The 23,627-nt window shown below is 44.6% G+C and overlaps 1 protein-coding gene across 16 annotated transcripts in view; it reads right to left on the bottom strand.

Moving 5' to 3' along the window:
- Positions 1-23,627, bottom strand: part of PTPRS (protein tyrosine phosphatase receptor type S) — a 600,160-nt gene that overhangs the window by 475,809 nt on the left and 100,724 nt on the right. For all 16 annotated transcript variants that reach the window (XM_040417715.1, XM_040417713.1, XM_040417721.1 and 13 more), the window contains exon 2: positions 22,420-22,558. In XM_040417715.1, coding sequence (XP_040273649.1) covers positions 22,420-22,495 — 76 coding nt within the window. In that variant the 5' untranslated portion in view covers positions 22,496-22,558. The remainder of the gene's footprint in view (positions 1-22,419; positions 22,559-23,627) is intronic.

Raw genomic sequence — 23,627 nt, 5'->3', positions numbered from 1 at the left:
ACAGATGTTACCCGTGTTTAGTTCTTCAGATGCTTAAAATCGTCCAAAAAGATGTTTTTATCATATGCTAATGAGCCGTCGCAAGTGCCAAGGGGCGGAGAGTTTTCTGAAAGTGCCCAAGTTCCCCCGCCTCACTCGCGCCTAACTCCGCCCCTCAGTAAGCTCAGGCCAGCCCTGTGACATCATATTTCCCTATAGGCTGTTCGAGCATCACTGCCGGGCATGGGCAATTTCACGCCAGTAACTGGTGCATGCGCACTCCATATCCTTGTCCCTCTGCCCACAGTGGTTAGAACTCTGCGCATGCCCAGGCCCGGCAGTGATGCGCGAACAGCCTATAGGGAAATATGATGTCACAGAGCCACAGGGCTGGCATGAGCTTACTGAGGGGCGGAGTTAGGCACGAGTGAGGCGGGGGAACTTGGGCACTTTCGGAAAACTCTCCGCCCCTGGGCACTTGCGACGGCTCATTAGCATATGATAAAAAAAACGACTTTTTGGGCGATTTCAAGCATCTGAAGAACTTAACACGGATAACATCTGTGTCATGTCTTTGTGCCCCACTGAACAATGTCACCTGTTTGAAACCGGTCAGGTAGGTGACAGACTGAAATAATGACCCCTAAATCCCTTTCCTCAGATACTGAGGTTAGGACTGTATCACTGATTTTATATTCTGCTCTTGGGTTTTTATGCCCCAGGTGCATTATCTTGCACTTATCAACATTTTAGTTGCCAGATTTTTGACCATTCCTCTAGTTTTCCTAAATCCTTTTCCATTTGGTGTATCCCTCCAGGAACATCAACCCTGTTACAAATCTTTGGGTCATCAGCAAAAAGACACACCTTACCATCGAGGCCTTCTGCAATTTCGCTGATAAAGATATTAAACAATATGGGTCCCAGAAGAGATCCCTAAGGTACCCCACTGGTAATAAGACCATGGTCTGAATATACTCCATTGACTACAACCCTCTGTCTATCCCTCAGCCACTGTCTAATGCATTCAACAATATGGGAGTCCAAGCCAAAAGACTGCACTTTATTGATAAGCTTTCTATGTGGGACAGTATCGAAAGCCTTACTAAAGTCTAGATAAGCGATGTCTACTGCACCTCCGCCATCTATTATTTTAGTCACCCAATCAAAAAAATCTATAAGATTAGTTTGACATGATCTCCCTGAAGTAAACCCATGCTGTTTTTCATCTTTCAATCCATGGGATTTTAGATGTTTCACAATCCTCTCCTTAATTATGGTTTCCATTAATTTCCCCACTATTGATGTCAGGCTTACTGGCCTATAGTTGCCCGATCCCTCCCTACTACCTTTCTTGTGAACGGGCACAAAATTTGCTAATTTCCAATCTTCTGGGACGACTCCTGTTACCAGTGATTGGTTAAATAAATCTGTTAATGGTTTTGCTAGTACACCGCTAAGCTCTTTTAATAGCTTTGGTTGTATCCCATCAGGCTCCTGTGACTTATTTTTATTAATTTTAGACAGCTGACTTAGAACCTCTTCCTCTGTAAAGACACATGCATCAAAAGATTCATTAGTCTTCTTTCCTAACTGAGGTCCTTTTCCTTCATTTTCCTTTGTAAAAACTGAACAGAAGTATTCATTGAGGCAGTCAGCTAGTTCTTTATCTTCTTCCATATACCTTCCTTCTTTTGTTTTTAAAGGGAGTCTGTCATCAGCATTTCACTTTTTTAACCCTTCCCATAGCTCCCTAGCATGCTTACATTTAAATGGACACTGACCGGGCCAAAAAGCATATTTAGGGATATATATGACATTACAGGTCTTATAAAGTGTATTAGAATCATCTAAGTATCCCCCCTGTCCCCCTTATAAATACAGTAAAATGAAGTTTTATAACCTGCCTGAATCGTGTTCAATCTGCCCAAGGGGCGGCGTTTCATCTCCACTTCTGCCCAGCCAGCCTCGCCACAACTGCCGTTTGAAGCGCCGCCCAGCTCATCAATATTTACTTCGCTGGGCGGCTACTAGTGTCCCCGACGATGAGCCGGAGGCCGATGCCCATAGGATTGTACTGGGCATGCGCTGGATCTTGCGTCGGGGACACTAGTAGCCGCCCAGCGAAGTGAATATTGATGAGCTGGGCGGCGCTTCAAACGGCAGTTGTGGCGAGGCTGGCTGGGCGCAAGTTGAGATGAAACGCCGCCCCTTGGGCAGATTGAACACGATTCAGGCAGGTTATAAAACTTCATTTTACTGTATTTATAAGGTGAACAGGGGGATACTTAGATGATTCTAATACACTTTATAAGACCTGTAATGTCATATATATACCTAAATATGCTTTTTGGCCCTGTCAGTGTTCCTTTAATAAAAACGTTACCTCTGGCATCAATCCTGGACTTATAGAACCATCAAAAACGATCTTTATAACTTATGCAAATGAGGGCTCACAAGTGCCCAGGGGCGGCGTTACACTCGTAGGTGCCCTGCTTGCTCAGCATTTTCATTGCGTCCCCCCGCCCCTTCCTACCCTCCGCCCGCCCATCCTTTCCCTCTGACCGCCTTTCTACTAACTTGTTATTCCGCCGAGATCCTGCGCCTGCGCACTCAGTCCGTCGGCCGGCGCATGTGCACTGCGATGCCCATTCCTTGTACGGCATCACAGTAACTATTGCGCATGCGCCGGCTAACGGCGCGAAGCCGGTGCATGCGCATTAATTACTGTGATGCCATACGGCCGACGGACCGAGTGCGCAGGCGCGGGATCTCGGCAGAATAACAAGTTAGTGCTTTCGAGGGGTCCCGTCCCGTGCGGCTGTTCCGCGATTCCGCATTTGCGGACCCATTGAAGTGAATGGGTCCGCATCCGTGATGCGGAATTCACACGGAACTGTGGCCGTGTATTGCGGCCCGCGATTTGCGGGCCGCAATACGGCCACAGATCACACACGTTCGTGTGAACTTAGCCTTAGAAGCTCTTATAACTTGCTTGGCCTCTCTCTGCCTAATCTTATAAATTTCTCTGTCATCCTCATTTAGTTTTGTTTTTATAATTACTAAATGCTATCTTTTTGTTTTTAATGATTATGGCCACTTCTGCTGAGTGCCACAGTGGTCTCTTCCTTTTTTTGCTTTTACTGACAAGCCTAAGGCTGGGTTCACACGGGCATGACAGATTTGTTCAGGATGCGTCCCGGGTCTATTGCGGAAAACCCGCGCGAGTAGGTATGCAATTGCAGTCAGTTTTGACTGCGATTGCGTTCCGTTGTTCAGTTTTTATCGCACGGGTGCAATGTGTTTTGCACGCACATGATAAAAAAATAAATGTGCTACCCAGATGAACTTCTTCACTGAAGTTCAGGTTTGGGTTAGGTGTTGTGTAGATTGTATTATTTTCCCTTATAACATTGTTATAAGGGAAAATAATAGCATTCTGAATACAGAATGCTAAGTAAAATACGGCTGGAGGGGTTAATTATTATTATTTTTTTTAACTCTCCTTAATCCACTTGTTCGCGCAGCCGGCATCTCTTCTGTCTTCATCTGTGAGGTAAAGAACCTGTGATGACGTCACTGCGCTCATCACATGGTCCGTCACATGATCCATCACTATGTAGATGGATCATGTGACGGACCAGGTGATGAGCGCAGTGACGTCATCACAGGTCCTTTACCTCATAGATGAAGACAGAAGAGATGCCGGCTGCGCGAACAAGTCGATTAAGGTGAGTTCAATTATTTTTTTTAACCCCTCCAGCCGTATTTTACTTAGCATTCTGTATTCAGAATGCTATTATTTTCCCTTATAACCATGTTATAAAGGGAAAATAATAATGATCGGGTCCCCATCCCGATCGTCTCCTAGCAACCGTGCGTGACAATCGCACCGCATCCGCACTTGCTTGCGGATGCTTGCGATTTTCACGCAGCCCCATTCACTTCTATGGGGCCTGCGTTGCGTGTAAAACGCACAATATAGAGCATGCTGCGATTATCACGCAACGCACAAGTGATGCGTGAAAATCACCGCTCATGTGCACAGCCCCATAGAAATGAATGGGTTCAGATTCAGTGCGGGTGCAATGCGTTCACCTCACGCATTGCACCCGCGCGGAAATCTCGCTCGTGTGAACCCAGCCTAATGCAATTATCTGTTGCCTTCAATAGTGCCACTTTTAAGTAGTCCCATTTCTCATGGACTCGATTGAAACTGTTCCAGTCTGATAGGGACTCGTATACCACTAATCTAATTTTTTTTAAAAGTCAGTTATTATAAAACAAAAGTTTTAGATTTTAGAACTCACATGGGTAAAATCTGTATACAAAGAAATATTTATAATAATATTACTCATATATCCAGCAAACACCAAACAGGACAAGACACACAGGGCCAGATTTATCATTACACTTACATCTTACTCCACTTATACAGATTTATTAATGGTCCATTAATACTATTATAAATGTGGTTTGACGGTAGTAGTTTATCCTTCAGTAAGCAGCTTTACAAAAGTCGCACGTCTTTACAAAAAAGTCGCATTCTCTATTAAAAAGTCGCATAAGATAAGCATGGTCCACACTGGAGTCAAATTGCAAAATTTTTTGCGACTTTTTTAAATTGTCTCAATAGTAAATATGTCTAGAGATTCATTTACATAAGAAAACACGCCCACTTTCAGAAAACTGGCGAACATAGCGCAGAGCCAATAAAAGTCGCAAAAATTTTTTAACTCCATTATTTTGAATTGAGCTAATGATAAATCTGGCCCACAGTGTTTAAAAGTTTTAGAGATCGTTCTATAATTGTTTGGGTGTCACTCTCTTGTCCTCTTCAGCCTTTCCCCCGGAAACTAATGGGCAGACTGAAAGGCTGAATCAGAGCCTTGAACGGTTTTTGAGGTGCTATGTGGTCATCAATAATCGTCCAAACAATTCTACTAATACTTTGCTGTTTTTCTGCAATTATGGTGAGATAGAAGTAATATCTGACAAATTGACCACAGTCTGGATCCAGGTTTATACGAACCACTAAGGCCCCTTTCAGACGATCAAGTGTCAAGCTGCGGACTCGCAGCACAGCTCCTGTCCTGAACTTCCAGCACTGCCGGGGTCACATAGCATTATATTGATTTATGATGCTATGTAACCCTTACAGTTCTGGAATGTATTGGATCACACTGACAGCATTATGTCAGTGTTATTCAATACATTCCAGAACTGTAAGGGTTACATAGCATCATAATATCAATATAATGCTATGCGACCCCGGCAGTGCTGGAAGTTCAGGACGGGAGCTGTGCTGCGAGTCCGCAGCTTGACACTTGCTCATCTGAAGTGGCCTAACAGAAAGAAGTCTCGAGGTATTAATTTTGATCTTTTGATCTTAAAGTTCCATTCAAAAAATGTTGCGCCAAACTGCTTTAGTGCTAATCAGATTATTTAAATTATCAATCCTGTGTCCTTCCATCGTGCAAATTTCATAATGTGCCTCATAAATCTTTGATAAAAAATATATTACTCCTCTAGTTTTACAGGAACCTACTGGTCCGATGGAGGTAGAAAATGAGATGGAGTAGAAGATTGGCAGAATTCTGGATTCCAGAAGGATCCGTATTAAATTACAATATCTTGTCCACTGGAAAGGTTATGGTCCTTAGGAGAGGTCATGGGTGTCAGGTGATGAGGTCTATGCTGATTGGTTGGTTAAAAAGTTCTACAATTTACATGTACAGATCTTTCATGGCTCCCTGAATCAATGTTTTTCATGATGAGACAGAACTGCAGCAAGAAGGCCAGGTCCTATTGACAACTCCAAGTTTGTGTTGGTCTGTTTCCCACACAAGGTGCTTATCTACCTCCTCCATGGACATTCTCCAGTCCCCAACAGCAGCAGGGCAGAGTGTTGCTCCCACTCCCCCTTCCTCCTATCATATGTATAAAGTGAAGCTTTGCCATGAGATGTTAGAGCTGGCCTGGGTAGGAGTAGCCACAAAGCTGATCATTTGTCAAAGTGCATCAAGCAACAAAAATCCCACTGTCTCTCTTCCCGCCAACTTCAACTGGGCAAGGTGATCAGCGCCAATGGCCGGAACATCGCAGCCATGCTACATTTGGGAGAAATCACACATACTCCCTGCCTGGTGTATGTGATAGACCTAGTCATGCAACGCTGTTTGGAAAGTAGACTGGCTGGTGCTGGGGCTGAAAAGTAGACTGGGGCTGGTGCTGACAATGTCCAGGAGACTGTCCATGCATTTCAGCCTCTCTTATGTGGCAAGGAGCACCCTCCTGGACTTGCAGAGACAGAGCAGTCTGCCATTACACCACCGCTTAATCTGCAAAGTTTCAACTCACTGGAATTGCAGAAGCTAGACTGTTTGTATGAGCAGCGTAAAGCCGTGAATGATTTTGTCATGCACCAGACCACCTCAGCAGGGAGCATGTGTTGTTTCGAGGTCAGGCATCGGCAGCTCATCGGAGATGCCTATCTCGTACTTAAGCACTTCAAACAGGCCATGAAATTTGTTAGTAGGGACAGCTGCAGCATAAATTAGGTCATCTCCCTGATATGTACAATATCTTAGAACGGACATTCACACTGAACGTTGGTGGGGGGTTGGGGGCGTTCAGCATGATAATAACTGAATGATGATGCTGTTAGATCCTCCCTATCAAAGCAAAATGGGGGAATATTTTCCTCCTTCCAAACGGGAGGTCAAATTACTTTATTACTAGGAAACACTGTGTATGCAGCTTGCCTCAGCTAATGGCGAGCAGGCTCCTGCCGGCCACATGTCTAAGGACGCTCTCCGCCCCCTGCAGAGTCACCCACCTTCCACCGTCTTCACTGTATAAGCAGCCAGTTCAGTATTAACATGATGAAGCAATTTCTTCATGTGCCACACTAGGCTGACACAAATGAGCAAATGGAAACCTACCGCCACAACATCCAGGTTTAGTCCTATCTGCACTCTGGCCTTTCTTTGGTGCATATGGTGTTCCCTTACCCTGTGGACTTCTTTGCAGGCAGACTGGAACACTGGCCCAGCCTGCTCTCAGTTTTCTCTTGCTTAGCGTCCAGTGTTATCTCAGAGAGGATTTTCAGCATAGCAAGGGACACCAAAACTGACAAAGTTGTCCTCTGCCAATGGACAAAACATCACAATGGTCAAAATTAATGAAGCATGGATCCGTGAGGATTTTCACACTTCGCCAGCTGAGGCCAATGAATAGATCAGCCCTTGCTAACGGTGCCTCATCATGCCACTGTCTGCCTACCTACAATTATGTTCTGTACCATATTGTCACTACCAGAGCTTTGGGACGTTCTCACAGCTCTGTTTCTCCACCCCTGTGATGATTTCACTACTAGAGCTGGGAGGAGTTCTCACTGCTCTGTTTACTTTTGGTTTCCTTCCTCCCAGCTGTTCCTCATGCGTTTGATTTCCCTCTCTTTATATCACCCCTCCTCCTATTGTAGGGCGTGGATTATAGTTCTCATTTCAGTTGTAGCTCTTGCTTTAGTATCTTCACTTGTAGCTATCAGTTCACTGGACCTGTGTTCTGCTGCAGCAAGCACTCCGGATATTGCCAGCTGTCCTTGGATCCGTCTTCTCTGCGGCTGCAACACCTTCAGCTAAGTGTACAGACATTGTTATGTACCTGATTATTTTCTGACTGGATCTGAGGTGGCCACGGTTCCCTCCATATACTGAGTAGGGCACCGGTGGCCGTGCCCCTTCCACTATTGTAGGGGTTACAGTGGTCATCAGTCTTAGGCACGTGGGCATGCCTCGTTCCGCCATTTGGATCCGGGCATGTGCTTTAGCAGAATAGGGAGAGCTTTGAGGGTCGGACAGGGGTCACCCTTTATCCTCCCTAGTTTGGGTCCGGTCAGTAGCTCTTTTACGGTGTATACTATTGTTGCTCACATACAGCCGTGACATTATAATCCACCAAAACCGTCCTTTTTTGACATGGATCCGCTTTCTGGCCTGGTTGACCGCATGCAGGGTCTTTCTTTGGAAGTAGCGGATCTCCGTCAATCTATGACTCAGCTTCAAGCATTGGGCTCTGCTCCGGCTCATGGAGTCTGTTGCGAGCCAAAGGTCTCACTTCCGGAAACGTTCTCCGGTGGCAGTGAGAATTTTGTTTGCTTCAGAGAGGCATGCAAACTCCATTTTTGCTTGTGTCCCCACTCCTCTGGTAATCAGGAGCAGAGGGTGAGGATTGTCATCTCCCTGCTCAGGGGTAATGCTCAGACTTGGGCTTTTTCACTGCCATCAGGGGATCCCTCCCTTCGATCCGTGGAAAGATTTTTGTGGCCCTGGGGCAGATATATGATGACCCGGATCGTGTTGCTCTGGCCGAATCTAACTTACGTGTTTTATGCCAGAACAAACTGTCTGCGGAGCTTTATTGTTCTGAATTTCGGAGATGGGCAGCTGATTCGGGTTGGAATGATGCTGCACACCGGAGTCAGTTCTGTCATGGTCTCTCAGAGAGATTGAAAGATGCATTTGCTTTCCATGAGAGACCAACGTCCTTAGAGTCTGCCATGTCATTGGCGGTACGCCTTGACAGACGTCTAAGAGAAAGAAACGAGACCTCTCTGTCCAGCCATTGTCAGTCTAGGGGCAGTGGTGCGGACTCATTCAGTGTGCAGGGGCCTCATCCTGTCTCGCTCCCCTCTGAGGAGGAGCCCATGCAGCTAGGTCGACTTGCCCCTGATAAAAGAGGATTTAGTCCTCAGAGTATGGTGTGTTTTTGTTGTGGGGGCATAGGTCATTTGGCAAATGTTTGTCCGTCTAGGAGATTCTTGAACTGTACTAAGAGCGATAATAAGAGAAAAACCTCAAAAGGTAAATCATCAAGTTCTGCTTCATCTGCTACTTTGGGCAAAGTTGATGTAGGAATAGATGCTTTTCCTCTGACCTGCAGTTCCCGTTTTCTCCTGTCTGCCAGGGTGGCGCTAGAGAGCAAAGTCATTTCTTGTGAGATTTTTGTCGATAGTGGAGCGGCCGTCAATCTTATTGACACTCAATTTGTAGCCATGCATGGTTTTCAGGTTTGCACATTAGAAAAGGATATACCTGTTTTTGCTATTGACTCTGCTCCACTCTCACAGAGATCTCTGAAGGGCATTGTTCACAATATCCGGCTAGCTGTAGGTGACACTCATGTGGAGGATATATCTTGTTTTGTCCTTAACGGATTGCCTTCTCCTCTAGTTTTGGGGTTACCCTGGCTCACTAGACATAACCCCACTATTGATTGGCAAGGAAGGCAAATAAATGAGTGGAGTGACTTTTGTAGAGAGAATTGTCTCACAGCGACTTTTGCAGAGGTGTCTACTAAAACTGTGCCATCATTTCTCTCTGATTTCTCGGACGTGTTTTCCGAGAGCGGTGTTCAGGAGCTACCTCCTCACCGGGAGTTTGACTGTCCCATTAACCTCATTCCCGGCGCCAAGCTGCCAAAAGCACGCCTCTACAATCTCTCACAACTGGAAAGAATCGCAATGCGAACTTATATCTCCGAGAGTCTCGAGAAGGGGCATATTCGTCCCTCAAAGTCACCTGTGGCCGCGGGTTTTTTTTTTGTTAAAAAAAAAGATGGCTCTCTGAAACCTTGCCTAGATTTTAGGGAGCTGAACCGTATCACGATTCGCGATCCTTATCCCCTTCCTCTGATCCCGGACCTCTTCAACCAAATTGTTGGGGCCAAGGTGTTTTCCAAATTGGATTTGAGAGGCGCGTACAACCTGGTCAGGGTCAGAGAGGGGGATGAATGGAAAACGGCCTTTAATACCCCTAACGGGCATTTCGAGAATCTCGTTATGCCTTTCGGCCTGATGAATGCTCCGGCCGTCTTTCAGCATTTTGTTAATAGTATTTTCTACCATTTAATGGGGAAATTTGTATTGGTGTATCTTGATGATATTTTGATTTTTTTCCCTGATGTTCAGACCCATCAGGATCATCTTTTTCAGGTTCTGCAGATTCTGCGGGAAAATAAATTGTACGCCAAGCTGGAGAAATGTCTTTTTATGGTATCGGAAATTCAATTTCTGGGTTTTCTCCTCTCTGCTTCTGGTTTTCGCATGGATCCGGAGAAGGTCCGTGCTGTACTTGAGTGGGAGCTTCCTGAGAATCAGAAGGCATTGATGCGCTTTCTGGGTTTTGCAAACTATTACAGAAAGTTCATTTTCAATTATTCCTCTGTTGTCAAACCCCTCACTGACATGACAAAAAAGGGGGCGGCTTTTTCCTCTTGGTCGGAGGAGGCGCTTGCAGCCTTTTCTAAGATTAAAGAGAGTTTTGCGTCTGCTCCCGTCTTGGTGCATCCCGATGTTTCCTTACCTTTTATTGTTGAGGTGGATGTTTCCGAGGTGGGTGTGGGTGCGGTTTTTTCCTGCCAAATGGCGACCCTGTGCCTTTTTCTCTAAAAAACTCTCCCCGGCAGAGAGAAACTATGATGTGGGAGATAGGGAGTTGTTGGCCATCAAGTTGGCTTTCGAGGAATGGCGCCATTGGTTGGAGGGGGCCAGGCACCCTATCACCGTTTTTACCGACCATAAGAATCTGGCATACTTGGAGTCGGCCAGGCGTATGAATCCGAGACAGGCCAGATGGTCTCTGTTCTTCTCCAGATTCAATTTTGTTGTTACATTCCGACCTGGGATAAAAAATGTGAAGGCTGATGCTCTCTCTCGCTGTTTTCCGCTGCCACCACCATAATGCAGCTGCCTGCCTACCATCATAGCAGCTATTCCATACTGCTAATCCCCTACTGTCACTTCCATTAACCCTACTGCCACTAGAATTACTGCTACACTACTGTCACTTCCATTAACCCTACTGCCACTAGAATTACTGCTACACCACTATACAGCCCCACACACCTCTAATGTCTTGGCTGTTTCATGCTGTGCTGTTACTGCTGCCACTGCAGCCACATGCTATTACCCTACCCTTTCCACATCCACACTGTACTGCTACTGCTCCCAATTAAATGGAAGATTTTTCCAGAACAAGCCATTTTTTCTACTGACAATTAACACTTGTGTAAATAAATACTTGCAGGAATTCTGCCCCCATTAAAACATACGGTACCTTTTGGAAGGTTGTGTAGAATAAACCACTCTTTTTTCTGACATTAACATGTGTGTGTTGTAAGCATCCAGAAAGAAAAGTACTGGAGGGTAGATACATGCAACTGAGATTAGTCACAGTAGTATAATTCCAATCTTGGTGCTGGAGAGTTGAGAGGATGGTAGTCATTTGGCACAGATCCAGTTCTACCCTCTCCAGGATTTCACCTTGTTTGGACTGGGACTCCAGGTGGGGCTCCTGGATAATTAACCCCTTAGGGACCAGGCCATGTTTTGCAAATCTGACCAGTGTCACTTTATGTGGAGATAACTTTAAAACGCTTTGACTTATCCAGGCCATTCTGAGATTGTTTTTTCGTCACATATTGTACTTCATGACACTGGTAAAATGGAGTGTGTCTTCCTTGATTTTTGGAGGATCACCAGACATAAAGGAAAGTTAAAAAAAGTCGTTTTGGTGTCCGCCTGGCCGTGCGGAGCCAAACTGATCCGTCCTGACTTACAATGCAAGTCAATGGAGACGGATCCGTTCGACGTTGACACATCCCTATTAACCGCTTCCGGACCTCCTAACACAGGATTGCGTTCCGGAGGCAGTCAATTCATTCCTCCTAGACGCGCCGGCCCGTCATCTCGCGAGACGCGAGATTTCCTGTGAACGCGCGCACACAGGAGCGCGCGTTCACAGGAACTGCAGGTAAACGAGCTGATCTATAGCCTGCCAGCGGTGATCATTTTTTGTTAAAAGCGTCTAATATACCAGAAAAAAAAAATTCGTGAGGGGCATGGCGAGTTCATGTAAAATTTTATTTTTTGTCACAAGTTAGTGGAATATGAGACGTTGTAAGAAAAAAAAAAAAAAATCATCATGTTCTGCTAACTTGTGCCAATTTTTTTTTTTTTTCTAGGAACTCCCCATGCCCCTCACGGAATACCTTGGGGTGTCTTCTTTCCAAAATGGGGTCACTTGTGGGGTATTTATACTGCCCTGGCATTTTAGGGGACCTAAAGCGTGAGAAGTAATTTGGAATCCAAATGCGTAAAAAATGCCCTGTGAAATCCTAAAGGTGCTCTTTAGAATTTGGGCCCCTTTGCGCACCTAGGCTGCAAAAAAGTGTCACACATGTGGTATCGCCGTACTCAGGAGAAGTAGGGCAATGTATTTTTACATATACCCATGCTGGGTGAGAGAAATATCTCTCTAAAATGACAACTTTGTATAAAAAAAAAATGGGAAAAGTTGACATTTAGAGAGATATTTCTCTCACCCAGCATGGGTATATGTAAAAATACACCCCAAAACACATTGCCCTACTTCTTCTGAGTACGGCGATACCACATGTCTGACACTTTTTTGTAGCCTAGGTGCCCAAAGGGGCCCAAATTCTAAAGAGCACCTTTAGGATTTCACAGGGCATTTTTTAGGCATTTGGATTCCAGACTTCTTCTCACGCAGATGTTCTTCTTCTTTTCAGCAGGAAAGGGGTTACATCGCAGTGGTGTGCACCACAAGTCCCAGCAAGCCACAAGCAGCACAGAAAGGCACAGAACCTCTCTGCATGCAGTCACCAGCTAGAATGACTGCATGCAGGGAAGTTCTGCCTCTTCCTGTACAGCTAATAGCGCTGCCATTGGCTGGAGCGTTGTTTCAGCCAATCGCAGTGCTGGCAGGGGACCCTGCCTCACCTCGGAGGTGACCGGTGCTGACCGTCCTGCACTGCGATGTGCCGGTCTCATTGATCAGTCAATCGCAGCACTTGGAGCTGCAGGGGGGGAGGTGCAGCACCATGCTGCCCTTACCCGGCATGGCTGCCTGCCGGTAAGAGCAGGCATGGTGCCGTGACTCCCCCATCCCCGATCGTTCCCCAGAGCCCCGCGGACCTTGCGCCGTACATGTATGGTGCAGGTCAATAAGGGGTTAAGGGGTGTTGTTTACAAAATGGGGTCATTTATGGGTAGTTTCTATTATGTAAGTCCCTCAGATCCCCTCACTTTATAACTGAAGTGGTCCTTAAAAAAGTCAGTTATGGAAATTTTTGTTAAAATTTTAAAAAAATTGCTTCTAAAATTCTAAGCCTTGTAACATTCTAAAAAATTAAAATGATATTTACAAAATGATGCCAACACAAAAGTAGACATATAGTGAATGTTAATAACTATTTTATAACGTATCACTCTTAAAAGTAGAGAAATTAAAATTTTGAAAACTGCAAATTTTTCAACAGTTTCCATAAATTTGGGATATTTTTTAAATAAAAGGTAAAACATATCAACTAAAATTTACCACTAACATGAAGTACAATATGTCTTGAGAAAACAATCTCAAAATTGCTTGGATACGTAAAAGCATTCCAAATTTATAACCACATAAATTGACATGTAAGGGTACTTACACTCTTGTTCAATCTATTAGCTAGGATCCTGGTTAGGATTTTATAGTCCAAGTTCAAAAGAGAAATTGGGCAATAAGATCCACAGTCCAGCGGATCCTTGCCGGGCTTCAGAATCACAACTATAGTGGCATCGTACATAGAATCCGTCAAGGATCCGCGGGAGTGCGCGGCTTTGTACATATTCAGAAGCTGAGGTCCCAGTGTAATATCCTCCTCCATAAGACCTCTATCCAGGTCTTCTAGCCGAGGATGAGACACCTCGCGGAGGTATGTCTCCAACTCATGCCCTGAGTATGCAACTGCTGAATTATATAGGTCTCCATAGAAGTTGAGAAAACTCCTCAGTATGTCTTCCACCGACTCCGCCATATGCCCATCAGCATCCTGAATGCGGAGTACCGGAGGAGCCATATTGTTGTTGCGTGCAATGTGCGCAAGCAGTTTCCCGGTCTGATTGCCCGTTTCAAATGATTGTTGCTTAAGGAAGAAAAGTTTCCTTTTGCTCCTTTCCTCTAAATGCAGCATGTACCTTCTCCCTCAGGAGAGCCATCCAATTCTGCGTTCCTCTGAGGGAGACTCAATGAATGCCTTTTCGGCCTCCCTGCAGCTGGCATGTAAATCATTCTCTTTACGCTGCGAATCCCTCTTGATGTAAGAAATGGATGACTTGAGGCACCCCCTGAGATATGCCTTCATGGTTTCCCAGAGCAACAAGTCGTCAGTTGAGTCGCCCTGAACCTCAAGGAACATCCTCAACTGATCTGGAATTCTATCGTTCAAGCCGAACAAAGAAAGCCAGAAAGGATGTATACGCATTTTACAGCCCCTGCTGACAGAGTCAGTCATGGCTAGCTCAGCCATAACCGGTGCATGATCAGAGGGTCCCTGAGGCCCATAACTTATTTCAAACAAGTCAGTATATACCGTGGTGTTACCGAACATGTAATCTATCCTAGACAGGGCACCTCTGGCTGGGGTGAAGCAGGAGTATTCCTTTGTGTGTGGATTCCTAGCTCTCCACATGTCTATCCAGCCCATCTCCTGAGATATTCTAGCAAGAACCGTGCTGTCCCCGCCTGACCCACCTCTGTCACCCCTACTGCTAAACCTGTCTAAGTTCTCATTCACTACCTGATTAAAGTCCCCCATGCAGAGTAGGCGAGCAGTGGGGTATTGAGCCACAAAACCCGCGACTGCCTGTAGAAGGGAGAGAGAGGCAGGGGGAGAGTTATATATGTTGACAATCACATAAGGGGCACTATTGATATGCAAATGTATGAAAATATACTGTCCTCCTGGATCCACAACCGAGTCATGAAGCTCACACCTAAGGCTTTTATGGAGCAGCAGAGCGACCCCTCTGGAGTGAGAACTACCATAAGCATTGAATAAGTGCTGGGCCCAGGGCTTCTTCAGTCTATTACCCGTTTCCGGAGTCAGGTGGGTTTCCTGAAGAACTACAATATGTGGGTTGAATGAACGAATGTGGGAGAATACCGCAATCCTCTTTTTAGGATCTGCCAAACCCCTCACATTCCATGACAACACTCTTATGGAGGCCATGGGTGCACTAGCGGTACATCAAAGACATATACACTCGCCCAACTTGCAATTCCTGGGTATCCAGGTATCTGATCTACATACGACGCTGTCTCCCTTGCTACTTTTGTGAAGTGAGGTACCCATACTTGAGGTAGGTATACTTGAGCAATTACGAACATGTTACAAAACATGAACAGTGATAACTTGAAAATGTCGGAACCAAAACCGACTAACATAATGGCCAATAACTCGGGGACCTGCATAGTGTAGGTAGATGTAACTACGCAGGTTGTGCTCCCTCCCTCTTCAGCAGAGGTATGATAAACTGCCAACATTGATAAATAACGGCGGGACACATAGGCAAAGCATTGTGTCCAGCATTGTGAGAAAGGATAACCCCCATGCGCTTAAAGGACAATGATTTCATTTTTTAAGCAAGAAAAATAAATAAAAAATAAATCATGTTTTAGTGTTTCCATAGTCTGAGAGCCATAGTTTTTTCAGTTTTTGGGCGATTATCTTAGGTAGGGTCTAATTTTTTGCGGGATGAGATGACCGTTTGATTAGCACTATTTTGGGGTGCATATGACTTTTTGATCGCTTACCATTACACTTTTTGTGATGTAAGGTGACAAAAATGGTCTATTAAGCACAGTTTTTATTTTTTACGGTGTTCATCTGAGTGGTTAAGTCATGTGATATTTTTATGGAGCCGGTCGATACGGACGCGGCGATACCTAATATGTATACTTTCTCCCCCCCCCCCCCCCCCCTATTTTTTACCTTTTTTTTTTTTACTTTATTTCGGGGAAAATTAAGTATTTGTTTATTTTTACTTGAAACTTTTAATTTTTGGGGGGGGGGGGGACTTTATTTTTTAAACTTTTTTTTTTCACTAAATTTTTTGTCCCACTTTGGGACTTGAACTTTTGGGGGTCTAATCCCTTTACAATGCATTCCAATACTTCTGTATTGGAATGCATTGGCTGTAAGAGTAATACAGTGAGTATTACTCATACATCTTCCGGCCTGTGAGATCCAGGGGGCTGGATCTCACAGGCTCGTCACCGGAAGGCAGCACGATGCAGTCCTTAGGCATCGCGCTGCCTTCCATGCCATCGGGTCCCCCCTACAGCTGCATGGGGACCCGATGGCACCGCCCGCCGCCGCCGCAACCGCAGGTAAAAGCCGCAAACCGCAGGTCTGAATTGACCTGCGGTTTGTGGCGATCGCCGACACGGGGGGGTCACGGGACCCCCCCCCCCACGCATTTAGCTAAGGTGCCTGCTCAATGATTTGAGCAGGCAGCTTCTTCCGATCACCGACCACTGGGCGGCGGTGATCGGAAATACACATGACGTACCTGTCCTTAAGTACCAGAACAACATGTCGTACCGGTATGTCATGTGTACTGAAGAGGTTAAAAGGCATGTGGTCCTAAAATTTGGATCAGCTCAAAAACAGCCTGTTTCAGTTTAATCGTTATTTTCAATTAATTGAATGCTCAAAAAATGTTTTGTCTCACTCTCATTTCTTCTTGTTGCATGTTGAAGCTCTACTTGGAACCTTGTTAACCACTTCCGGACCGCCTAACGCAGGATCGCGTTCCGGAGGCGGCAGCCCTGCGCACTGTTACGCATATATGCGTCATCTCGCGAGACGCGAGATTTCGCTCAAAGCCGGCCCGCGCATGCGCATCGCGGGCCGGCAAAAGTTAGAGGACAAGTTCGTCATCAGCCTGCCAGCCAATGATCGTGGCTGGCAGGCTGGCGATTTAAAAAAAAACAAATGAAAAGCCAGATAACACATCATATTAGTAAATATGATGTGTTAAATGGCTTGTCTGCTCCTCTGCTGGTCCTTTTTGTCGGTTGGTTCCAGCAGAGGAGCAGACATCACAGTAAGTAGCACCAAACACTTCACCTTAGCCCCAGATCACCCCCATCACCCAAATTAACCCCTTGATCACCCCTTGATCGCCCCTGTCAATCACCTAGTGAAAGGAAAAAAGTGGTCAGTGTAAACTGTCACTTTTTTTCACTGGTATTGACTGATAGGTTTTAGGTTAGTTTAGGCCCCTTGGTTAGGTAGTTTAGCGTCAGTTAGCGCCCAGCCCACCGCACCGCAGTCACTGATTCGCTGATTAGCGTATCGCTAATCAGCATTTGTACTTTTATAGTATCTGTAAGTGATCAAAACTGATTACAGTCAGATCTATAATTGTATTAGTGTCACCTTAGCTCGCCCTCCACCCAAAACGCAGTGTTTGCCCGATCAGGCCTGATCGGTCGCCCACACGTGCGTTCACCCACACCCGCCCCGCCGCAGTGACAAAAAATATATATTTTTTTGATCACTGCACAATCACTTTCCAAGCGCTGCGGCGATAAAAAAATCAGTTTTGATATTTTTTATCAACCGCAGCGGCCTCCGGTACTTCGCTAGCCTCCCCTTTGTAAGACAGGCTTGCTTTTTTTTTTGGGTAGTCTCAGGGTATACCCCTAAATTTAGTAGTCCAAATGTCAAACAGGGGGTATTCTTCTGAATTTATATCCGCCAACCCGGGAAGCTTTTATGCCCAGCCTTTCCGGTGGAAACCAGTCCAAGTTTCCGAAATTAAAATTTTTCTGGGCCTTCTCCTCAACATGGGTCTAACCAAAAAGCATGAATTGCGGTCATATTGGTCCACGAACCCGATTCATCACATGCCCATGTTCTCTGCTGCTATGTCCAGAACACGATTTGAGGCCATCCTGCGTTTCCTGCACTTTAGCGACAACACCACCTCCCGTCCCAGAGGCCACCCAGCTTTTGACCGGCTCCACAAAATTCGGCCCCTCATAGACCACTTCAACCAGAAATTTGCAGATTTGTATACCCCTGAGCAAAACATCTGCGTAGACGAGTCCCTAATACATTTTACCGGGCGCCTTGGCTTCAAACAATACATCCCAAGCAAGCGTACCCGGTATGGGGTCAAATTGTATAAGCTCTGTGAAAGGGCCACAGGCTAAACCCACAAATTTCGGATCTATGAGGGAAAAGATCAGACCCTGGAGCCGGTCGGTTGCCCTGACTACCTGGGGAGCAGTGGGAAGACAGTCTGGGACTTGGTGTCACCCTTATTTGGCAAGGGGTACCATCTTTATGTGGACAATTTCTACACAAGTGTGGCCCTCTTCAGGCATTTGTTCCTAGAACAGATTGGCTGCTGTGGCACCGCGTGAACTAGTCGCGTGGGCTTCCCCCAACGGCTCGTTTACCACCCGTCTTGCAAGGGGGGAGAGGGCTGCCTTGTGTAACGAAGAACAGCTCGCGGTGAAATGGAGAGACAGCGTGACGTTTACATGCTCTCCTCCATTCACGTAGACACGACAATACAAATTGAGCGAGCAACCCGTGTCATTGAAAAGCCCCTCTGTGTCCACGACTATAATTTGCTCATGGGAGGGGTGGACTTCAATGACCAGATGTTGTCTCCGTATTTAGTTTCCCGACGCACCAGACGCTGGTATAAGAAGGTGTCTGTATATTTAATTCAATTGGCTGCATATAATAGTTTTGTTCTCTACAGTAAGGCTGGGAGAACGGGATCCTTCCTCAAATTTCAGGAAGAGATCATCGAGAACCTCCTGTATCCAGAAGGTTCCATGGCCCCATCCACCAGTGTAGTTAGTCGTCTACACGAGCAACATTTCCCCAGTGTCGTTCCTGGTATCTCAACCCAACCGTCACCCCGAAAAAGATGTCGTGTCTGTAGCAGGAGTGGAATAAGGCGTGACACCCGCTATTTCTGTCCTGACTGTCCTGACCACCCTGCCCTATGCTTTGGAGAGTGTTTCAGGAAGTACCACACACAGGTACACTTAGCATAGGGATTGCATCTCACAGGACAGGCACACAGGGCTATTAGGGCCCTTTTACTCACAGCTGCTGCAAACCTCTCCTTTCACCTGGGATAAAGTGCATAATGTACTTCGCCACATCTTTGGGCGATTTGCGCTTTGCACATTGTCCCATGGGGAAGGAGAGGTTTGTCCTATAAAAGGTAAAAAAAAAAAAAAAAAAACACCAGTAAGCAAAAAAGTTAACTTCTGTTCAAAAAGTTAAAAAAAAGTTTATATGTTCTGTTCAAAAGTTATTCTAAAGTTAATAAAATTTATTGCGTTGCGGCCTGGTTTTTTCTTTTGTTTTTTTTACCTTCCAGGTGGACCAACCGATCGACTAGCTGCAGCACTGATGTGCATTCTGACAGAAGCATTGCGCTGCTGTCAGATTACACACAAGTCGGTGTATGCGGTGCTGCAAGACGAGATTTCTCCTCTGCAGTAAAAGTTACGTTTGCCGAGGCATATGAGCTGAGGAGGCGGCGGTGTTCATATGCTTTGGCAAACACTTTGTATATATAAAAAAATAATAATAATCCCGGCAATGATTTATTCATCCACATCAATTGATGTGAATGGATAAATCTGGTTTGCCAGGGCATACGGTCTAAGTGGGTATGGATGTTGGGCGGAGCTCTTATGTCCTGGCAGACGCCTTTCCCCTCCTTTTTTTTTTTGGGCAAAGATTTTTTCATCCACATTGATCGATGCGAATGAAGAAATCTGTGCCGTTCATTTTTTTCTTTCAGCCCAGAGGCTGAACGGAAAAAAATAAATCTCATTACCCGTATGCTCAATATAAGGAGAATAGCAGAAACTCCTAATGCTGGCCATACATGTAATGATTGCGGAGACCCTCAAATGCCAGGGCAGTACAAACACCCCACAAATAACACCATTTTGGAAAGAAGACACCCCAAGGTATTCGCTGAGGGGCATATTGAGTCCATGAAAGATTGAAATTTTTGTCTCAAGTTAGCGGAAAGGGAGACTTTGTGAGAAAAAACCCCAAAAAATCAATTTTCGCTAACTTGTGCCAAAGTTTTTTTTTCTGTGAACTCGCCATGCCCCTCATTGAATACCTTGGGGTGTCTTCTTTCCAAAATGGGGTCACATGTGAGGTATTTATACTGCCCTGGCTTTTTAGGGGCCCTAAAGCGTGAGAAGAAGTCTGGGATCCAAATGTCTAAAAATGCCCTCCTAAAAGGAATTTGGGCTGTGATTTTACATATACCCATGCTGGGTGAGAGAAATATCTTGGTCAAATGCCAACTTTGTATAAAAAAATGGGAAAAGTTGTCTTTTGCCAAGATATTTCTCTCACCCAGCATGGGTATATGTAAAATGACACCCCAAAACACATTGCCCAACTTCTCCTGAGTACGGAGATACCACATGTGTGACACTTTTTTGAAGCCTAGGTGGCCAAAGGGGGCCACATTCCAAAGAGCACCTTTCGGATTTCACCGGCCATTTTTTACAGATTTTGATTTCAAACTACTTACCACACATTTGGGCCCCTAGAATGCCAGGGCAGTATAACTACCCCACAAGTGACCCCATTTTGGAAAGAAGACACCCCAAGGTATTCCGTGAGGGGCATGGCGAGTTCCGAGAATTTTATATTTTTTGTCACAAGTTAGCGGAAAATGATGATTTTTTATTTTATTTTTTTCTTACAAAGTCTCATATTCCACTAACTTGTGACAAAAAATAAAAACTTCCATGAACTCACTATGCCCATCATGAAATACCTTGGGGTGTCTTCTTTCCAAAATGGGGTCACTTGTGGGGTAGTTATACTGCCCTGGCATTCTAGGGGCCCTAATGTGTGGTAAGTAGTTTGAAATCAAAATCTGTAAAAAATGGCCAGTGAAATCCGAAAGGTGCTCTTTGGAATGTGGCCCCCTTTGCCCACCTAGGCTGCAAAAAAGTGTCACACATGTGGTATCTCCGTACTCAGGAGAAGTTGGGCAATGTGTTTTGGGGTGTCATTTTACATATACCCATGCTGGGTGAGAGAAATATCTCGGCAAAAGACAACTTTTCCCTTTTTTTTTATACAAAGTTAGCATTTGACCAAGATATTTATCTCACCCAGCATGGGTATATGTAAAATGACACCCCAAAACACATTGCCCAACTTCTCCTGAGTACGGAGATACCACATGTGTGACACTTTTTTGCAGCCTATATGGGCAAAGGGGGCCACATTCCAAAGAGCACCTTACGGATTTCACCGGCCATTTTTTACAGATTTTGATTTCAAACTACTTACCACACATTTGGGCCCCTAGAATGCCAGGGCAGTATAACTACCCCACAAGTGACCCCATTTTGGAAAGAAGACACCCCAAGGTATTTCATGATGGGCATAGTGAGTTCATGGAAGTTTTTATTTTTTGTCACAAGTTAGTGGAATATGAGACTTTGTAAGAAAAAAAAAATCATCATTTTCCACTAACTTGTGACAAAAAATAAAAAGTTCTATGAACTCACTATGCCCATCAGCGAATACCTTAGGGTGTCTACTTTCCGAAATGGGGTCATTTCTGGGGTGTTTGTACTGTCTGGCCATTGTAGAACCTTAGGAAACATGACAGGTGCTCAGAAAGTCAGAGCTGCTTCAAAAAGAGGAAATTCACATTTTTGTACCATAGTTTGTAAACGCTATAACTTTTACCCAAACCATTTTTTTTTTACCCAAACATTTTTTTTTTATCAAAGACATGTAGAACAATAAATTTTGAGAAAAATTTATATATGGATGTCGGTTTTTTTGCAAAATTTTACAACTGAAAGTGAAAAATGACATTTTTTTGCAAAAAAAAATGTTAAATTTCGATTAATAACAAAAAAGTAAAAATGTGAGCAGCAATGAAATACCACCAAATGAAAGCTCTATTAGTGAGAAGAAAAGGAGGTAAAATTCATTTGGGTGGTAAGTTGCATGACCGAGCAATAAATGATGAAAGTAGGGTAGGTCAGAAGTGTAAAAAGTGGCCTGGTCATTAATGGTGTTTAAGCTATGGGGGCTGAGGTGGTTAAGATCCAACAATGTAAAATACATTTTTTTGCCATTTTTTAAGTGGTCTTAAACTTTTGATCAGGACTGTAGTGCCATTCACAGATGCCCCACCCCATAAAAGTGCCATTGATAGATCCCCCCAAAACAGTGCCATCCACAGATCCCCTCCTTAACAGTGCGTCATCCACAGATCCCCCATAATAGTGTCATGCACAGGCCACCATTAGTTAAAAACCCACCAAAAGCACACATTTTGGTTAAATTTTTTTTCTTATTTTCCTCCTCAAAAACTTAGGTGCGTCTTATGGGTCAGTGCGTCTTATAGGGTGAAAAATACAGTACTTTTATTCTGGTTGTCAGTCACTTTTCGAGTCTCCCTCAGAAGTGATAGACTCTCTAAGATTTTTGTCACAAATATTTCATGTAAACGTTTGAAAATATAAAGTGTAAACTAAACAATAATTGACTTACTGTCAGCCTTGAGTCCGGCAAGAAGTAGAAGATGGCTTATTATGCACACCAAGATAACCATGCTGGGGTTCCGCATGATCCTTTAACTTCTCCTTGGTTCAGTGCAGCCAATATCCTGGATTCAAACTGGTAGCATCAACTGTAAAATGACAAAAGGATATTTAATTGAATACAGCTTTCCTCTTCACATAAACTAGATAACAATACAACAAACTTGCTCTTGTACAGCCTAATACACTAAAATAATAAACATCTTCAATACACTTACTGATTTCTTACCACTCGCCACCAGTTCCCTGTTATTACCCACCGTTCTTTAGATGGCAGGCAACCACAGCACATGTCTTATTTTACCACCACTGACCATGGAACATACGTTTTATGAGTTGTAAAACACGTGAGTAAATAACTACGGTAAATATGGACCTGTTACTACAAAATGCAATGCACTCTGCAGGCAGCAGGAGGAGCTGAGCAGAATGATATATATTTTCATGGGAAAAGATAAAAAAAAAATTGTCATTTATACATTTAATTTTCAGTTTTTTTGTCTTCAGTTGTTATCAGTGATTAACAGCATTCTCTGCGAGTGTGTATACATTAGTTGTCAGTCACTGATAACACTTCCCCTGTCAACAATAAAGTCGGATATAGCAGAGATATAATGTATAAATGGATCATTTCCCATAAAACTATATCTCAATCTGCTCAGCTCCTCCTGTTCTATAACCTACTGCCTAGGTCATCTTTAAAGTTCTTTATAACATGATGACACTATTACATTTTCTGTGAAAAAAGCAATGAACGTTAAAATGGTTTTCTGGGAGTTCAATATTGATGGTCTGTCTTCATAATAGATTAATATTTGATCGTGGGGGGCTGACTACTGGCACTCCTGCTATTCAGCTGTTTTGAAGAGGTTGTGGAGCTCTAGTGAAGTCCTGCTCAGTGGTCACATGGCTATCTGAAGCAATAACAAGCACAGCCACTATATACTGTACAACACTGTGCTTGGTAAGCTGTGAGGAGGCTGCAGCACCTCCATAAACAGCTGAATGATGGGGGGGCGGGGGCAAGGGGGAAAGGATAGGCCATCGATATTGAACTCCCGGAAAACCATTTCAACGTGGCACTATATTTTGGGAAAACTCTTAATTGGTGTGGGTCTCAGCACTGAGACCTCTGCAAATCGCTAGAACAAGGAGAGA

The sequence above is a fragment of the Bufo bufo genome, chromosome 2 (genome assembly GCF_905171765.1).
Source record: "Bufo bufo chromosome 2, aBufBuf1.1, whole genome shotgun sequence".
NCBI classification, from domain to species: domain Eukaryota; kingdom Metazoa; phylum Chordata; class Amphibia; order Anura; family Bufonidae; genus Bufo; species Bufo bufo.
Note: the sequence above shows the minus strand (reverse complement) of the source record. Positions and strands in the feature narration are given on the sequence as shown.